This window comes from Lemur catta, chromosome 10, assembly GCF_020740605.2.
Source record: "Lemur catta isolate mLemCat1 chromosome 10, mLemCat1.pri, whole genome shotgun sequence".
In the NCBI taxonomy this organism is placed as follows: Eukaryota; Metazoa; Chordata; class Mammalia; order Primates; family Lemuridae; genus Lemur; species Lemur catta.
This window is the reverse complement of record NC_059137.1, coordinates 88,830,302-88,847,064: the sequence shown is the minus strand read 5'-3', so window position 1 is coordinate 88,847,064 and position 16,763 is coordinate 88,830,302. Positions and strand designations below refer to the sequence as shown.

At 42.4% G+C, this 16,763-nt stretch overlaps 1 protein-coding gene across 3 annotated transcripts in view; it reads left to right on the top strand.

Annotated features, from left to right (window-relative positions):
• FAM120A (family with sequence similarity 120A) overlaps window positions 1–16,763 on the top strand; it is a 111,602-nt gene that overhangs the window by 30,580 nt on the left and 64,259 nt on the right. For all 3 annotated transcript variants that reach the window (XM_045563448.1, XM_045563449.1, XM_045563450.1), the window contains exons 4-5: window positions 13,573–13,701; window positions 14,597–14,693. In XM_045563448.1, coding sequence (XP_045419404.1) covers window positions 13,573–13,701; window positions 14,597–14,693 — 226 coding nt within the window. The remainder of the gene's footprint in view (window positions 1–13,572; window positions 13,702–14,596; window positions 14,694–16,763) is intronic.

The following is a 16,763-nucleotide window of genomic DNA, read 5'->3' as shown; positions in this document are numbered from 1 at the left end:
AAAATAAAAGTGGAAAGCTTGAGGTTCTTAGGAATCTGCTGGAATCTGTTGGAACTCAAGAATAGCTTTTTTATCTTTTTCAAAAATTTTTAATTTTGTTTAGAGACAGGGTCTCACTCTGTTGCCCGAGTTGGAGTGCAGTAGCTATTCAGTCACAATCATGGTGCACCAAGACAACTGCAAACTTGCTGGGCTCGAGCTGTCCTCTTGCCTCTGCCTCCTGAGTAGCTGAAACTAGGATGTGTACCACCACACCTGCCTTCTGTTTTGGTGTTTTTTGGGGGGGGTTTTATAGATTAGAATTGGGTCTCCATTCACGTTGCTGGGAAGTGAGGGGCACAAGTTGTGGGAGGAGGTTTGTGTTCCTTACTTGTTACAGGATTGCTTTCAGTTTGGCTCCTCCCATGGAGTGAGTGGGACTGCCAAACAGAATTCTTCCTGAGTGACCTGCAAGGGACAGCCCTGCCAGCAGGAGCAGGAACAGAGGCCAGCAAGGGAAAGACACGCACAATCTGAGTGGGATCTGAAAGATACAGTGTTGGTAGTGCTGGCACTTCTGATGCCTCTGGGAGAGAGACCAGGAGTAAAGCAAACAAAGGGAAGCTCTGTGGTAGTATTTTTTGCTTTCTGTGCTTAAACCTGGAAAGTTCTAGTTTTATTTTAAATAAGCAGCATAATATCAGTCTTAAAAGTAAGTGGGTAAATGTTTTCTAGCTTACTTCTACCCTGTGAATCCATAACCTCAGCTTTGTTCCTAACCAGGCCTCTTCATCATTTCCTGCTCAGAACACTCACCTTACTCTGAATGTCATGACAGCCCTTTAGTGAAATGACAGTCTTATTGCGACTCCCTAATCCTAGTCCAGTGTCGCCCCCTCTGCTCCAGGCAGATGAAACAGAGCTACTGTCACACCCTAACTGCATACCAAAGGCTCCAGGGTAGCTCTCCACCTGAGAGCGTCACCCTTTTTAAGAAATTTTGCCTGGGACCCTCCACCCAGCCAAATCTGATACCAGATTCGGTACTTGCAGGCACGTTCCTTCCAAGACTAGTGCTTGGTCAAAAACAGAAGGCTTGCCCGCACTAGTTTTGGATGTGTCCACTATCTTGTTTTCGAAAGTCTCTTGCTCACAGGCCTTGTCCAGGGTCAGTTTGTTTCTCTCCCTGACCCTTTTTGTTGTGTCTTTGAGATTCTGGCCCCTCTCCCCTCTCGCCTCCGACTCCTGGTACAAGCCGTCTTCGTCTTCGTGCGTACTGAGGCTTGTCCCCTCCAGGCAGTGTTTCTGCCACCTTCTGCAGTGGAGTCTCTCACTCTCTCCTGTGTGACCAGTCACAGGGTGGACACATTGTGCAGGCTCCGCTGCCACTTCTAGAGTGATTCTCTCCCTGCTTTTAGGAAAACAGCTTTATTGATATATGTAAGTCATGTACCATAAAATCCACCACTTTGAAGTATACAATTTAGTGGTTTTTGGCATTTACAGAGCTATGTAACCATCATTAGTATAAGATTTTAGAAATTTTTGTCATCCCAGAAAGAAACTATGTGTGCATTAGCAATCACTCCCCACTTTTCCCCTTCCCCAATCCCTTGGAAACCACGTGTATCATTTCTGTCTCAAGGATTGCCTATTCTGGACATTTCTTATAAATAGAATCATATAGTATGTGTTCTTTATGTCTGCCGCCTTTCCCTGAGCATAATGCTTTCAAGATCCTTCCATGTCGTATCATGTGTCATTACTTCATTCTTTTTTATGACTGAATAATGTCCCATTGTACGGATATATCACATTTTGTTTATCCGTTCTTCAGTTGGTAAACATTTGGGTTGTTTCCAGCTTTTGGCAATTATAAATAATGCTGCTGTGAACATTTGTGTATAAGTTTTTGTGTGGACATATGTTTTCATTTCTCTTGGGTATGTACCTAAGAGTGAAATTTCTGGGTCATATTGTGACTCTGTGTTTAATGCTTGGAGGAACCCCCAGACTGTTTTCCACAGCAGCTGCACGGTTTCCATTTCCCCCAGCAGTGTGTGAGGATTCTGATTTCTCCACATCCTTGTCAACACTCGTTATTGTCTTTCATTTTGTTTTAGCCATCCTAGTGGGTATAATGAGGTTTTTCCTTTTGGTTTTTACTTGCAATTCTCTGATGACTAATGATGTTGAACATCTTTTCCTGTACTTATTAGTGATTTCTATATCATATTTGGATGTCTATTTGAGTCCTTTGCCCATTTTAAAAATGGGGTTATTTGTCTTTTCATCATTGAGTTATAATATATTCCAGATGCAATTCTCTTATGAGATAGATGATTTACACATTTTAATCTCATCGTGAATTGTCTTTTCTCTTTCTTGATGATGGTGTCTTTCGATAGTTCTCTGGGATTTGAGCCATTTCAGTATACCAGTTTGTGCTGCTCCTGGCTGTTCTACCCACCCGGTCACTTTTTGCCATCTTGTCCCCATTCCTACCTTCCACAGTTGTTAGACTTCACTGTGTTTTAGGTCACGCACTAAACAACTGAATAGCATTGTCCTCAGTCTTCCTTAATTCCAGTGATCTTCCCATCTACACCACTGCAGCCTCTGTCCCAGAGTCGTATGCTGGGTCTTGTCTTCTGGAATGGCTCCATTTCATGTCTTAAACTTGAATATCCCTCCTTTCTCCTGTCACTGCTGCCTTCTACCCCCTAGTGTCATCAAGGGCAAAGGGCGTCCCAAGGGCATCTGCCCTTGATAATGCCAAGTTTTGGGGACGGTGTTGAGCAGCTGCAGTTCTCTGTGTTGCTGTGGAATGCAGAATCCAAAGAACAGTCACTTTGAAAACAGTTATAAAGTTAAACTTAACTCTCTACCATATAACCCAACAATCTCACTTCTGGGTCCTTATCAGGTGGTGGTAGGTTGGGACAAGGAGGAAGGGAAACAGATGCTTTGTCTAGGGGTTTCTATTGAGAAATAGATGACATTAGGAGATGCTTTGTCTATTAGGAGGAACAAATTGACCAGAAGGGGAGCTTCCAAGAAGGAGCAGATGATGTGTCAAGGGGTCCCCAAGGACTGACCAACCAGGAAGAATTAGAAAGGCCACAAAGTAGAGATCCGATCAAGGCCACAAATGAGGGTTTCTGGAGCATGCGTACAAGTAAAGTGACAGTATCCTCAAGTGACCTACCCTTATTAACATAGTAAAAATCACACCCACTAGCGCCATGACAGTTTACAAATACCATGGCAACCCCTGGAAATTGCCTTACAAGGTTAAAAATGGGGAGGGTTCCCAGTTCCAGGAATTCTCCACCTTTTTCCAAGAAAAACCATGAATATTCCATTCCCCTACTTAACATAAAATTAAGGAATCAACATAAAGGGAGAAATCTTGTTAAACTCAGGGTCTCTTCCACTCTCGGGAATTTACTCATTCCTTCTCCGGAATGTACTATGCATTAATAAACGTTTACACTTTGCTTGTTTGCATTGTCTTGGTCTGCTCATTTGCTCTGTCGACTCAGTACCAGTAACCCTTCTTTGCTACCAGGAACCAAGAACCAGGGAACACGGAGACCTGACATCTGCTCCCCACACCTGACAACGGAAGATCATGTTCACACACAGACTTGTATCTGAATGTTCTTAGCAGCTTTATTCATTATAACCTCAACCTGGAAACTACCTATTATGTCTTTCAAGTGGTAGATAGCAGTGAAGGTAACTCACTACTGATCCTGCAATATGTATGCATCCTAAAGCATTATCTTAAGTGAAGAGTCAAACTCAAAGGAAATATGTCTGATCACATTTATAGAAAACTCTAGAAAAGGCAGAACTATAGTGATAGAAAGCAGACCCGTGGTTGCCTGGGGCTGGGGCTGGAAGGGGAGCACTGGGACTCTCTGGGGTGATGGGGATGTGATTGCATACTAATATATGCATTTGTCATACTCCTTGGATTGTGTGCTTAAAATTGATGGATTTTACTGCATGTAAAATATCTGGGTAAAACTGATTTGAAAAATGCTGGCGTCTGACTACAGGCAGGCCCTCCCCATGGCAGTACCACTTTATGCTCTTCACAGTTACCTGAAGCACTCAGCACTCTCTTCCTGGCCTCCACTCAGTTTTACACTGCTTTCTCTTAGCAGATTCTTTATGCCAGAATATCGATATCTTTGGGCATGGTCTTTCTCAACTTCTCTTTCCCCAGGCACACATTTATTTTCCCATTTTTACGTCCTTTTTCCTAGCCTGACACTACAGTATTCCTGACATTCTTGAGCCTTTGTCACTGAACACATCTCCTGGGACCTCTGTGGGATGTTGTCCTGGCAGGCCCCCCTGGCTCCTGTAAAATCTCTTCCTTTCTCTTGGCTCTCAGCCCTCGGTTTGTAAATACAGCCAGGTCTCTGCTATGTTCTCCTGGTTCCCGTCTTCTCTCTTCCCCTTCTCACCATGTATCTTCTGAGGGGTAGACCCTGTCATGCCCCATCAGCTTGATCCTCCCTTACTTGGATCTCGCTGTCGTGGGATTGCTTTTGTCAAGACCACTGAGGTCTCCGTTTCCTGATCTCATGAATGATTTTCAGCCTCATCTTCATCCTCTCCTCACTGGGGAACTCCTGCTTGCCTTTGCATGCATCAGTGTCTGCATTCCTTCTTCTCTATTGCTTCCTACAGGTCCCACCTGCACTTCAGTGCGACTCACATACTCTCCTGACAGATCTGTGCTGAAGTCTCAGCTACCATCAGATGTATTTCTCTAGACAATAGCCCTTTCCTGAACTGTCCACACAATTATTGCCACTTGGATGTTCCACCTGCACACCAATTTGACATTTCTAATTTAAATATTTCATGATCTTCTTTAGATTGATTTCTCATCCTGTACTGTATTTCCCAGCTAGTGATACCATTGTCCCTGTCAATCATCCAAGCTAGAAATTAGGAGTCATCTCCGATTCTTCCCCATCCCTGCATCTGTTCTGACATTACCTGAGTCACTGCTCCCTCTCCTGACCTCTGCCTTGGTCACTGCTCTCTTGGATTGATGTGAGAGCCATGTCCTTTCCCTCTTCGCTGGTCTTCTCTCCTAACCGTCTTCCACATGGCTAACAAAATGATTGGTCTAAACTCAGGCCTGATCTCGTAATTCCCCTGTTTAGAATCTTCTAGTGGCTCTCTTCATCTACAGCAGTGGTTTGAATTCCATGAATCTGTTTAAAAAAAAAAGTTGAGAAGACTACCACTGTGTTGCCAACTCTTAATTTTTCTAAATAAGAATATTAAGAAAAAGGAATTCACCATGTACCATCTTTTCATTAAAAAGTACATTTCAGCACTTAAAAAGGGTGCAATTTAGAATGGAAGGTAAAAAGACCACAGTGCAGTGGCTAAGTGTGGAGAGTCCAGTCAGCTGCTCACCTAGTTGGCTCTGGCAAGTACTTAGTAAGCTCATCATGAGACGGAGATGTTCATGGTGACTACTCATAGAGTTGTTGTAAGAATTAAATGAAGTGATGCATACTTGGAGCAGTACCTAGGCACATAACACTCAAAACTATTATAACAAATGACAGCCCTTCCCCCAAGAGAGGAAAGTGGCCATAGTACACTACAGCTTCTTCCTTGGACTGATGGCACTTCTTCATAAAGAGATCCTATTGTTGTGGGATGGAGCCCAGGCCCTGGTGCAACTGAGGCCATCCCTGGGCCACTTGCCTTTTCATCCTAGCCTCTAAGGCCTGCAAAATGGGATGAAGAGCTTTTCTTTGTTCAGTTGAAATCCTTTGAATATTTCAGTAATCTGCATAGCAGTTTCCATCTGTGGAGCTAGGATCACACTTAGCCAATTGTTTGTGATTAATTGTTTTTTTTTTGCAGCCTTTTCATAGCTTTACTTAGGCAAATGTATACAAAATACTGATATGTGTAATAACTTTTCAAGAATTTTGAAGGCATGACTGGCCGTTCGTGATGCATAACAATTACAGTGTTTAAATGTTTTCCTTTCTCTTGACTGGTTTAGTAGAAAATCTTGGACTTGCAGGGTGCATTTGGTGATGAAGTAGCTTGGAGGGATTGTTAAAACACAGATTGCTGGAGCTGAGGACTGCAGTGGTGACAGGTTCTTGGCGACCACACTTAGCGCCATCCACTGCTGCTGTGGGTGATGGAGGAAGCATTTCTCCCTCTAGCACCCCAGACCTGTGGTCCTCTGTGTCCTCTCAGGGCTGTCATAGAGACTGGGCCAACATTTTGTCACCAAGAAGAATGTGAACTTCTTTAAGTCAGGAAACTTGGAAAGTTGCTCTACATTCCTGTTATCTAGTGTATGACTCACCCATGAGTGAATTTTTTTTTTTTTTGAGATAGAGTCTCTCTCTCTCTCTCTCTCTCTCTCTCTCTCTCTCTCTCTCTCTCTCTCTCTCTCTCTCTCCCTCTCTCCCCCTCCCCCTCTCTCCCTCCCTCCCTCTCTCTCTCCCCCCCCCCTCCCTCCCTCCCTCCCTCTCTCTCTCTCTCTCTGTCTCTCCCTCTCTCCCTCCCTCTCTCCCCCTCTCTCCCCCCCTCCCTCCCCCCCCCCCCCCAGGGTGCAGTGGCACAATCACAGCTCACTGCAACCTCAAAATCCTGGGCTCAAGTGATCCTCCAGCCTCAGCCTTCTGAGTAGCTGGGACTACAGGCACATGCCACTAAGCACAACTAAATTTCTCTATTTTTTGTAGAGACGGGGTCTTGCTATGTTGCTCAGGTTGGTCTTTAACTACTGACCTCAAGCAATCTTCCCTCCTCGGCTCCCAAAGTGCTAGGATTTAAAGCATGAGCCACCTCACCTAGCCCTCATGAGTGAATATTGACTGAATCCAGCTTTCACTTCATTCCCTGAAATTGCCAGAACAGAGTGTTTATAATCTTTGCACTTTGCTGTTTCCGAACAGTAATGAAGTGGGTCCATTCTTTTGCTTTAGCAGTGATGTCAAGTGAAGCTTGTGTTTCTATGTGCTTGGATTTAAATGAGCAGCCAAGAGACACTTTGGGAGCAGTGGCACCAGCAGCCTCGAAGTATTTAATCATAGTTTTGTATGGTATATTTAATTAGCTTAGAAATCCCACAGGGATATATTGACTGAGTGGATTTTAAAGATCAAGCCAGATGGACACAGATGATGAGCATGTGGAAGTCAGAGACTGACTGTGGTGTTTGTGGTTTGGGATTGTGTACTATTTTTATTGCTGTCCCGACAATTGATTTTGAAAAGTGGTACATATTCCTGTTTGTCAATAATATAATATTGAGTAGTCTTTAGATGCTAAGGTAAAAATTGAAACAACCATGGTGCTTGCAGAAATGTATGTGATATTCAACATTTATGTGAAGTTTGGAAACAAGGGAGCATCAGGAAAGGTCTTTTTGATCTCGTTTTTTCTCTTAGTTAAGATTTATTTCAGTGCCTTAAAAGCGTTGAGACTAATCAAAATGATAGTACTGCAATTTCTTATAATATACAAATACTTCATATAAAGCTTTTGAAAATGTGGATACTATTAACTAATCCGTAACAGCACATTTTCAGAATCCCAAAAGCAAAATAAAATGCCAAAGAACTTTGACATACTTAAGAGGACCTAATTAGCAGTAAGAGAATTGATATGTAGCTATAGTACTATTTAAACAAAACAGACACAAATCTGTTTTTACACATTACACGTTTATTTTTAATTTAGCTTCTTTCAAGTATTTGGATTTCTGACATTAAGTTATATTTTCTAAAAATAAACATTTCTTTATAAATAAAACATTTTCAATCATAAACCACATCATTTACCATAAATTAATAAGTAAAATATAGTCCAACTAAATGTATTCATCTTCCCCCAATCTAACTTCAGTTTTAGACAACATTTAAAAGTAGACTTTACAAATATTTTTACTAAAGTCAGATCTCTGAGTCATTTATACAGATTAGGGAAAAAACAATTTATTATAAACTAGTTATCACCTTTAAAGTTACCTTCCACATACCTCATTCCCAACCCCCAACATACACACATAGGATCTGGTGAGCAACAATGAATATATTTCAGAGGCTCAAACAGTTTTTGACCTTAGTTTCCTGAACATCGAATGATTTCAGATTTCTGCCGCTATAAAGAAAAAGACTCAAATGGCTAAAAGCCATATATTCTGCATGAGGAGAAATGCATAGGATGAAAATTATTTAAAGAATAAGTAAAATTTTTTTATTTATGCCATTTTTTTGGGCTTCAAGCCCTGACGTTAAATTACATGTGCACACACATTTCCAATGATGTTTAATTGGCTATATAGTTTCTTTGGGTAAGGGGACCTAACTTTTTGTGTTAAGAAACTGGTGTATATAAATGTGTTCATCCCAATCTTGTGGCCAACATAATGCTGAAATTCTTTTTCCTTAAAAATGCAGTACAGATATTCACAATGGTCCCTGTTCCCTTAGTGAGGGTACCGAGTGATAGGATAGATTCCATTTCTCGTGAGTACGCAGTTGTGAGGTGTTCTACATAGGAAAAAGCTCATACTAACAGTTGTTTAAAGGAAAAAGGAACCAAAGTGAAGAAAATTTTTGAACGAGAATATCCAGTCTAAAAGAGGGAAAAGTGCTGTCCAATACAAAAATATAACACCTATTAGCTTGGAAAAATGCTCATTTTCTTTGTCTTAAAAAAAACAAACAAAAAGTGGTCTAAATGGGGTGTTGAGACAACTTAGAATTGGGGCAGGATCTATACAAAAATGAAATGTGATGCAAAGACTTAGCCTCATGAAGGAAATGACTGATTAAAACAAAATTTCAGTTATCATGCACATGATGAAATGTTGGTTCATGATGTATCAAAAATCCTATGTCTGGATTCCCCCACATCTCTGTGGGATGCTGCCCCCCTCCTCACGAGCTATATGTGAGGCAGAAACTGGGAAGGAAGGGAGGGACTGGTTGTGTCACTAGTGGGCAGAAGCATTTTAGTGCCATCATTTGAAATTTAAGACCCTGTCAAATTATCCTGTCTGGCAACACATTTTAGAAAGTTTGAAAGAGTTTTTAATCAGCATATTATATGAAAAAGAACCTTAGATTTTAATTGAATCCTTTGAGTACTGTGGCATGATGGGTTTAATTTAACAGTTGAGATATAACATGGTGACTTCATTTGAATGAACTCACAGCTGTAGAGAAATGTTTGATTTAAAAAATATAGCCAAGAATGTGACTGCAGAATTTTAAGCAGTGAAATGCTAGAAAACTATGAATAAATAAACGCTTCTTTAGCAGGGGCTAAATTATTTATTATTTTACTTTCAGGAACCAGGAAGAGATTGTTTTCTCTGGGGGTTCAAATGTTGTTGTAGTGTAGTTGTTTTTTAGCTTCCTTAAGATGCCCCTTGAATGGCTGAAATAATTCACTGAAATCATTTGCTCTAAAGAATCAAAGATCTTTTCTGTGTGTAGTAACCAATAAGTGGTTACAGTGAGGATGTCCTCTTTGAGGATGTGCATGATAGGGTTTCCATGGACTTCCTTGTAATCTGGTATTGTGAGTGCCATCCTCTGCTTGCTGTCATCTTTAGGTCCTGTCTACCCCCCACGATGGTATATCCATCAGTTAAAATACCTACTGTTTGTTCCAAAAGTTAGCTCTGGGGGTGTCCAGCTGCTTAAAGATGGGGCTGAAGCCTCACACCACATGGCTGTGGCAGAAGTGCTGCTGGTGCTCCTAGAGCTGCCCGCTGAGGGAGCAGGCCTGAGAGTGTGGCCAGCTGGGCGCCCATGCTACCAACCCGGCTCCAGGGCTACAACCTCCTGGAGGGTTTTTTTTTTTTTTTTTTTTTTTTTTTTTTTTTAGAATACAGATTAAAGGTTGTCAAGAGTGGCCAAAAGACGGGAGGTTGTTGTGAATGACAAAGAAGGGACCATTACTTACCTATTGTGACATGTCAGAGAGATGAGGCCTGTGTAGCAAGGTCATCTGGGTCAGGTTTGGTGGCATCCTACCTTCAGCAAGGCCTACCATGTTACACCCATCAGGCAGTGATGGTTAGAAGACTGCAGTACAAATTTTTCAATAGGAAATGATTAGGAGATTGGGGGAAAGATGATGCTGAAAGATTTTTTTCACAGATGATGTTTTTGCACAGAGGCAAGTATCACCAATTTCTACCCAAACGGTATCCATTATTTATAGATCCTGCCTAGAGGCATGGGGTGGGCTAAATCTTTTGGAGGTCTTTTCTAGCCTTGAATTTTTTTCTTTACTTGTAAAGCAAGTATCTAACAATTAGTGAAATTACTACAAAGTGCCATGGAAAAGGCAATTGGTCAATAAACATTTGCTTTTTAATTAGACAAAATTTACTTTCTATCCTTAGAGATGATAGAAAGTACATATATTTCCAACTTTAGGTATGTTGCAATTTATTTGACTTTTGTTTTCGCAATGTTAAGATTTGGAGCAAAAATAAAACACTGATTAAAGAAAAAAGAGGAAATGGGATTTTCATGACAATATTTGGTAGTTCTGTCTCTAAGCAGCAAACATTTATTTGGTTTGAGCATTAATTTGGTTTTATGCATAGACAAGGAGAGATTACTTAACCCTCCCTGTGTAGTTAACTGTGATGAGAAGGAACCACGTGCTATTTTAGGATCTCGGGGAAGGTTTAGCAGCTCAGCTGGTGACACTTTTTGTGGGTAAGCAGGTCTCATGGTGTTTTTATCCCAGTTTAAAGTATATTGATAAATACCTTAATCTATATGGTATGTATATATGTATAAACATATATATATATATATATAGATTGGATGTTTGTAAATATATCTTTATTTAAATGTACCGGGGAATCTTGCTACTAAAAGGAATTCTAGGGTAAATCCTTTTGAAACTTGTTAAATGTTTTGACATGATAAAAGTACCATATACATATTAGAAGTTAATTTATATGCTGTTTTCTTCAATTTAAAATGTCTCCCGTACAGTAAAATCCTCCCACAGGTCACCGTGGTTTCGGGTTGGTGTTGGATCTTTCTGTTGCCTAGCTGCTTTCCTAAGTAGGGGTAGGGTTTGCTGTTGTGACCAGGCCCTTAGAAGGGCACCTCCAAGTTCTTCCGCACTCCGGCAACACACACAGGCCAGGTCCTGACCTTAAGGATTAAGGAAGACGTCAGAGAGCTCATCCTGAGTTGGATTTAGAAGGCTAGATTAGGAACCAGCCTGGAGGGAAGCAAGCCGATTGTCACAGACGCTTGCAGCTGCCTGGGAAGCAGGTGGTGCAGAGTGGCTGTGTAGTCAGCAAATCGTAAAGGGCCAGTGTTTTCAGTGTTAAACCAGAGGTAACATCTTTGGTGTTATTTAGCCACTCAGAAGGATTTAGGAAACAGTTTAATTATAGCATCTGTTCATATATGGACATTTTGTTCCTTATCTATATCTGTAGGAGCAAAAGCAGCAAATTCTGTTACTTTTACTTTGAAGCAGGATAGGAGTTAAGCAGATTGCTCAGTCACTTTTGTCACAGGTGTAAGCCACTGTTGTGGGCTGCACATCTGCCTGGAGAGAGGAGGCCATGCTCCCTCCCCCGTGAGTTCCTTACCCCTGCAGGAAAGCCCTTTTCAAATTTTGGCCATTTTTATATCCAGTAAACTCTGTTCTTGCTATATTAACTGTTATTTATTTGTTTTGTACATAAAAATGCTTAAAATGCATGCAGCATATAATGAGGTAGTCATTGGCTCGTAGAGCATCAAGACCTGAGTGGTCTACTTGCCCAAAACTAATGTAGAGACGAGGAGGGTTGGAGTCCCAGACGGTGGCCCCTCCTCAGACCTGGCTGTCCTTTCCCTGTATGCCCAATGATTATTTTGTAGCAGGAGCCTGAGAATGACTTAAGTGTAGCACACCTCAGGGTCTGTGTCTCCACTCCACGGCTGCCCCAGGGGCTCTCTTACTTGCCTACAGTGGGATTGTTAAAGCAGCCCCTCAAAGGTACCACCGGCACTGGTCCTAGTGCGCTTTCCCACATGCTCGCTCACTCTGGAGCCTGTGTGGCAGTGGCTTCCACTTTCGCAGAAAAGGAATGGGGTCTAGGAAGGCACTTACGGTCCACATCATCACACAAGTTAGTAGTGCTCTGTAGGCCATGAAAATGCAATTTTACCTTCACTAGATACTAATAACCAAAACGAAGGGAGACTGCTTCTCTAGAAAGCAAAGAACAACTATTCAAACAGGGAAAAGATTGTTTTTATGAAAAACCAATTGCTTTTTGTAAAACGAAATTTAATGAGTCTTGTGCATCTGGAAATTTGCATGACAGTAACTTCAAAGTGTAAATATATATGTTCTCCAGAGGTTTCTTTCATTCCATTTACAGAATTTTTCTAATCTTTCTCTCTCTCTCTTTCTCCCCTCCCCCCCCACCCCCCTCTTTCGCTTAAAACAACACATTATTATCTTAGTGTTAGAGGCCAGAAGTCCAAAACAGGTCTCAGCGGCCTAAAATCACGGTGCAGCCTGGGCTGGTCCCTCTGGAGGCCCCGGGGAGGATGCTCCCTGCCCCTCTCCGGCCTCTTGCAGCTGCCCAAAAGCCTCCACCAGCAGAGCCAGCAACGGCCGTCAAGACCTTGTCCCACATCGCTCTGCACCAGGTCCTCTGCTTCTTTTCTCCACGTTTAGAGGACCCTGTAATTACATTGGACACATCTGAATAATCCGGGACGGTATTTTTATTTCAAGGTCAGCTTACTGGCAACCCTAGTTCCATCTTGCCACATAAGCAGCATATTCCCAGGTTCTGGAGAGTAGAACGTGGACAGCTCTGGGAGGCCGTTGTTCTGGCTACCACAAAGCCCTTAGTAGATGTTCTTGCCCTCTTTTTCAGTCTGATTACTTTTTCTGGTATCAACTATTTTTGGATAATGAGATATTTCTAATGCTTTATTTCATAATCTCTGTCATTCTTTCATCAAACATGCACCATAACAGGCAACAATACCATTTTTCTCCAGTTTAGAACTGAAGTTGGCCTTTTAAGGTGGACTCAGGTACTTGGTAACTGCATTTATGCCTGTAGTTTCAGGGTGTCCTGAGCTCAGACCCAAAGATCATGCCAGTCTAGGCCTTCCTATCTGTTGGTGTCGAAAGGAAGGGAGAGAATGGTGGCTCAGGGGCTTCTTTGTGGGCTGCTGTGTGCTTCGCTTGTTAAATGGTGCAGGTCTCTGGGCTTGGGATTAGTCATGAGCACTTCTCAGACTTCTCAAAAGCAGGGAAAGGCTGTCAGATGCTTTTTTTTACCTACCATGGTTTAAGCAGCTGAGTTGTATTTGATCGACTGGAAGAAAAACTAGTTTCTGGAGCTTCAGAACATGAAAGACTTAGGGGCATCTTAGGGCCAAGATCTCACGGGTGGATCTGATAGGCTTTGATAGGATCACAGAAGGTGGCTCCGTGTTGGAATTTCTGGGTTGTACATTCAGATTAGCCTGGTTCTGGGTGCCAACTGCCCGCTGTTGACATATGCGTTTGTTTTCTCAGGTCCGGGCCCACCAGCTGGTCTTGCCACCTTGCGACGTAGTGATCAAAGCCGTTGCTGACTACGTCCGCAACATTCAGGACACCTCTGACTTGGATGCCATAGCTAAAGATGTTTTCCAGCATTCACAGGTAAAAAAAATACAAATTGGCAGGATTGACAGGATAGGACTTTGCATAGTGGTGTGGCCAGGTTTGGAAGAAAGGGGCTTGAGAGGTGCGAGCTGACTGGACAGGTCTGGGAGCTCTTGCTCGGCCTATCAGGCCACTGGGAAGAAGCCATTGGCCATGGGGCTGAGGTTGCTTTTCCATGCTGCCTGCCAGTTGGGTGAGCTCAACCACTTCACCTAGCTTTTCCAGCCTTACTCCCAGCCTGAACAGAAGAAAGAGGATTAAGGTAGATAGTCGCTGAGAATCTCTGCTGCTCCTAAGTTCTCTCTCTTAATAGGATCTGTATGTCAGAGTTTTCAGAAAATGAACTGTATCAAATCGGTCAGGTGGTATTAGGAACCTCTGATTTGTCTGTTCCCTTGAGGTGATGGTTAGGGATTTTCTTCTTTTTTTCTTGGGAAGTAAGGCATTCAAACAAGTCAGTGTTAGTAGAATAGGTGAGGTTTTGTGGGACTCCTGTTCTGTCTCTGGAGAGCTGAAACCCTGGGTAAGCAGATCCCAATCTGTCCACTGTCATCTGTCCCACTTGGTGCAGGTGGCTTGTGAAACCGTCCTGGGCAGGATCAGAGGCCGAGCAGCGTGGAAGTCAGAGAAGTCCTAGAGCTAGAGCCCAGGGCCCTGACTATCACTTTAGAATCCTGCTATTTTAACTATATTGCTTTAAAAGAATTAATGTTTGGTTTGATTCTTCAGTAATGATCTCTTGATTTTCCCTGTAGGTTTTAATGTCATTCTAAATTCTTATCTAACTTGAAAAACTGCAGATTATTATTCATGTGCTGAATTATAAAAAATATGTTAATACACATGACCAGTGGCATACTAATTTACAAAGGTTTTCCTACATTTATTTCAGTCTAGAACAGATGACAAAGTTATTCGATTTAAGAGAGCAATTGGATATTATTCAGCGACTAGTAAGCCTATGTCATTTCATCCAACACATTACTTAGGTAAGTAAATAAAGGCCTCACTGTGATCAACACTGACCATGCAATAATCCAAAGAGGTTGAAATATGCACCATATAATCTTGTAGGTTTATTCTTTTGAAATGTGATTTGCTGCAGTTATGCAAATAAGTATAGCCAGACTTCCTGGGTAGACTCAGTGGTAATCCCTGAAAATATTGAGGAGCTAGAGAAGACATATATTCTTAGAGTGAAGAAGAATCACAGGAAGTCATGATGAGACTGGCAGGGGATAGTGACATTGACATCTTGGTGTTTGAGTTGTCCTCTTCTAAATACAGAATTCCCCAAGGACATAGAAGGGCTTGCAAGTGATTTCATAAGTGCAGTGGATTTGTGGCTTCTCTTTTGTTACCTGCCCCCCCCCTTTTTTTTTTTTGCAAAAGACCAAATTTAATTTAGATATTTGAAACTTGGGAATAAAATATTTGTAAGCTGTTAGTCTGAAGCCTGCTTGCATAGTGAACATCTCCTTGGAGGTCATAAAGCACTAAGCTGTAAGTATCATCCTCTTTATCTAATCAAATTTGCCTGTGTAAGGGGCCAGAGCAGTAGAAGTATGAGAAATAGACCACAACTCTGTTTTAAATTGTGTTGTTTGCTTCGTGTAAGCTTATTCAAAGAAGGCTTTGTTCAGGAGACTCTTACTGGAATTAGATTTTTTATTTGTTTCAGAAGATTAATTCCAAGGTTGAAAATGTCCTTAGGAGTTGTCCTTTACTGTGATAGTATTCCTTTGTTTATTCAAGCATAGTGTCTGCTGAGTGCTAGGCACTAGAGATGCAGAGATCAGAGGTGTGGTGCTGACTGTGGATACCTGTTGGGTGGGTGGCAGACAGAAAGTGCCGCCTGCACTGATGCTGTGTGATAAAGAAGGAAGGGGTGGCAGGAGCCTGGAGATGGGTGAGGTTGAAGCCCAGGGCTGCCTGGCCGTCTGCTGGCCCCAGCCTCCCCGGTCTGATGGCAGTAGATGGTGGCAGCCTCCTGATCAGGCACTTGGCTTCCCTTTTGCTCCCCTATAGTTCATTTTCCTCACAGCAAAGTAAGTTTAAAATGTGAATTGGACTGTGCTACTGTCATCCTTAGAATTCCCCATTGGCTTCCCATCACACTTGGAATAAACTTCCAACTTCTTACCCCACTTAAGGCCTGTAATCCAGCTCCTGCTGACTGTTGGGCCACTGGACCACTTGCTCCTCACTCACGAGCCCAGCCTTCTTCCTGGCCTTGGATGAGCCGAGCTGGCTTCTGCCTTTGTGCCGGCTGTTGTGCCTGGCAGCCTCCTTTCCCTGACTGGCTTGTGTTTGGGTCATTCTGACTTGTGAGATCCAGACTTCGATGTTGTTCTCCAAGGTCTTTCTTGACTAGCTGATCTTAACTTGACACCAGGCCTTTCCTGGTTGTGAACTAAAATAAAATCTTAAGTTCCCCCTCAGCTGATTGAATGGACTGGCTCTTGGACAAGGGGATGCCCTAAAACTGAGTTGCTTGCCATGAGGAGGGAGGTCAGACATGCCTCATCATGCCCCTCCTTTCTTGCAGATGTCCTTTGTAACTCATCCACAGGCCTATGGCTATGCAAGGCAAATCTGCAGGTCCTCAATTAATGTAACAAATCACTTGAGTCTGGGTATATGGCCTGTGGTTTGTCTCTCATTAACTGACTTCCTTAACTAAAAGCATTCCAAGCCTTTAGGTGAAGTTTCATTTCTTTAACCAATTACAAATCAGAGTCTTTAATTTTTTTTGTTTCAAAATTTTTACGCTAGTACAAACATTTGGGTTACATATATTGCACTTGGACCGCCTGAGTCAGAGCTACAGATGTGCCCATCCCAGACCGTGCGCACTGTGCCTATTAGGTATGAATTTACCCATCCCATCCTCCCCCCCTGACCTGCCCAATCCCCAATGATTGTTACTTCCACATGTGGACATAAGAGTTGATCAGTTAGTACCAATTTGATGGAGAGTACATGTGGTGCTTGTTTTTCCATTCTTGTGATACTTCATATAGTAGAATGGGCCCCAGCTCTATCCAGGATAATACAAG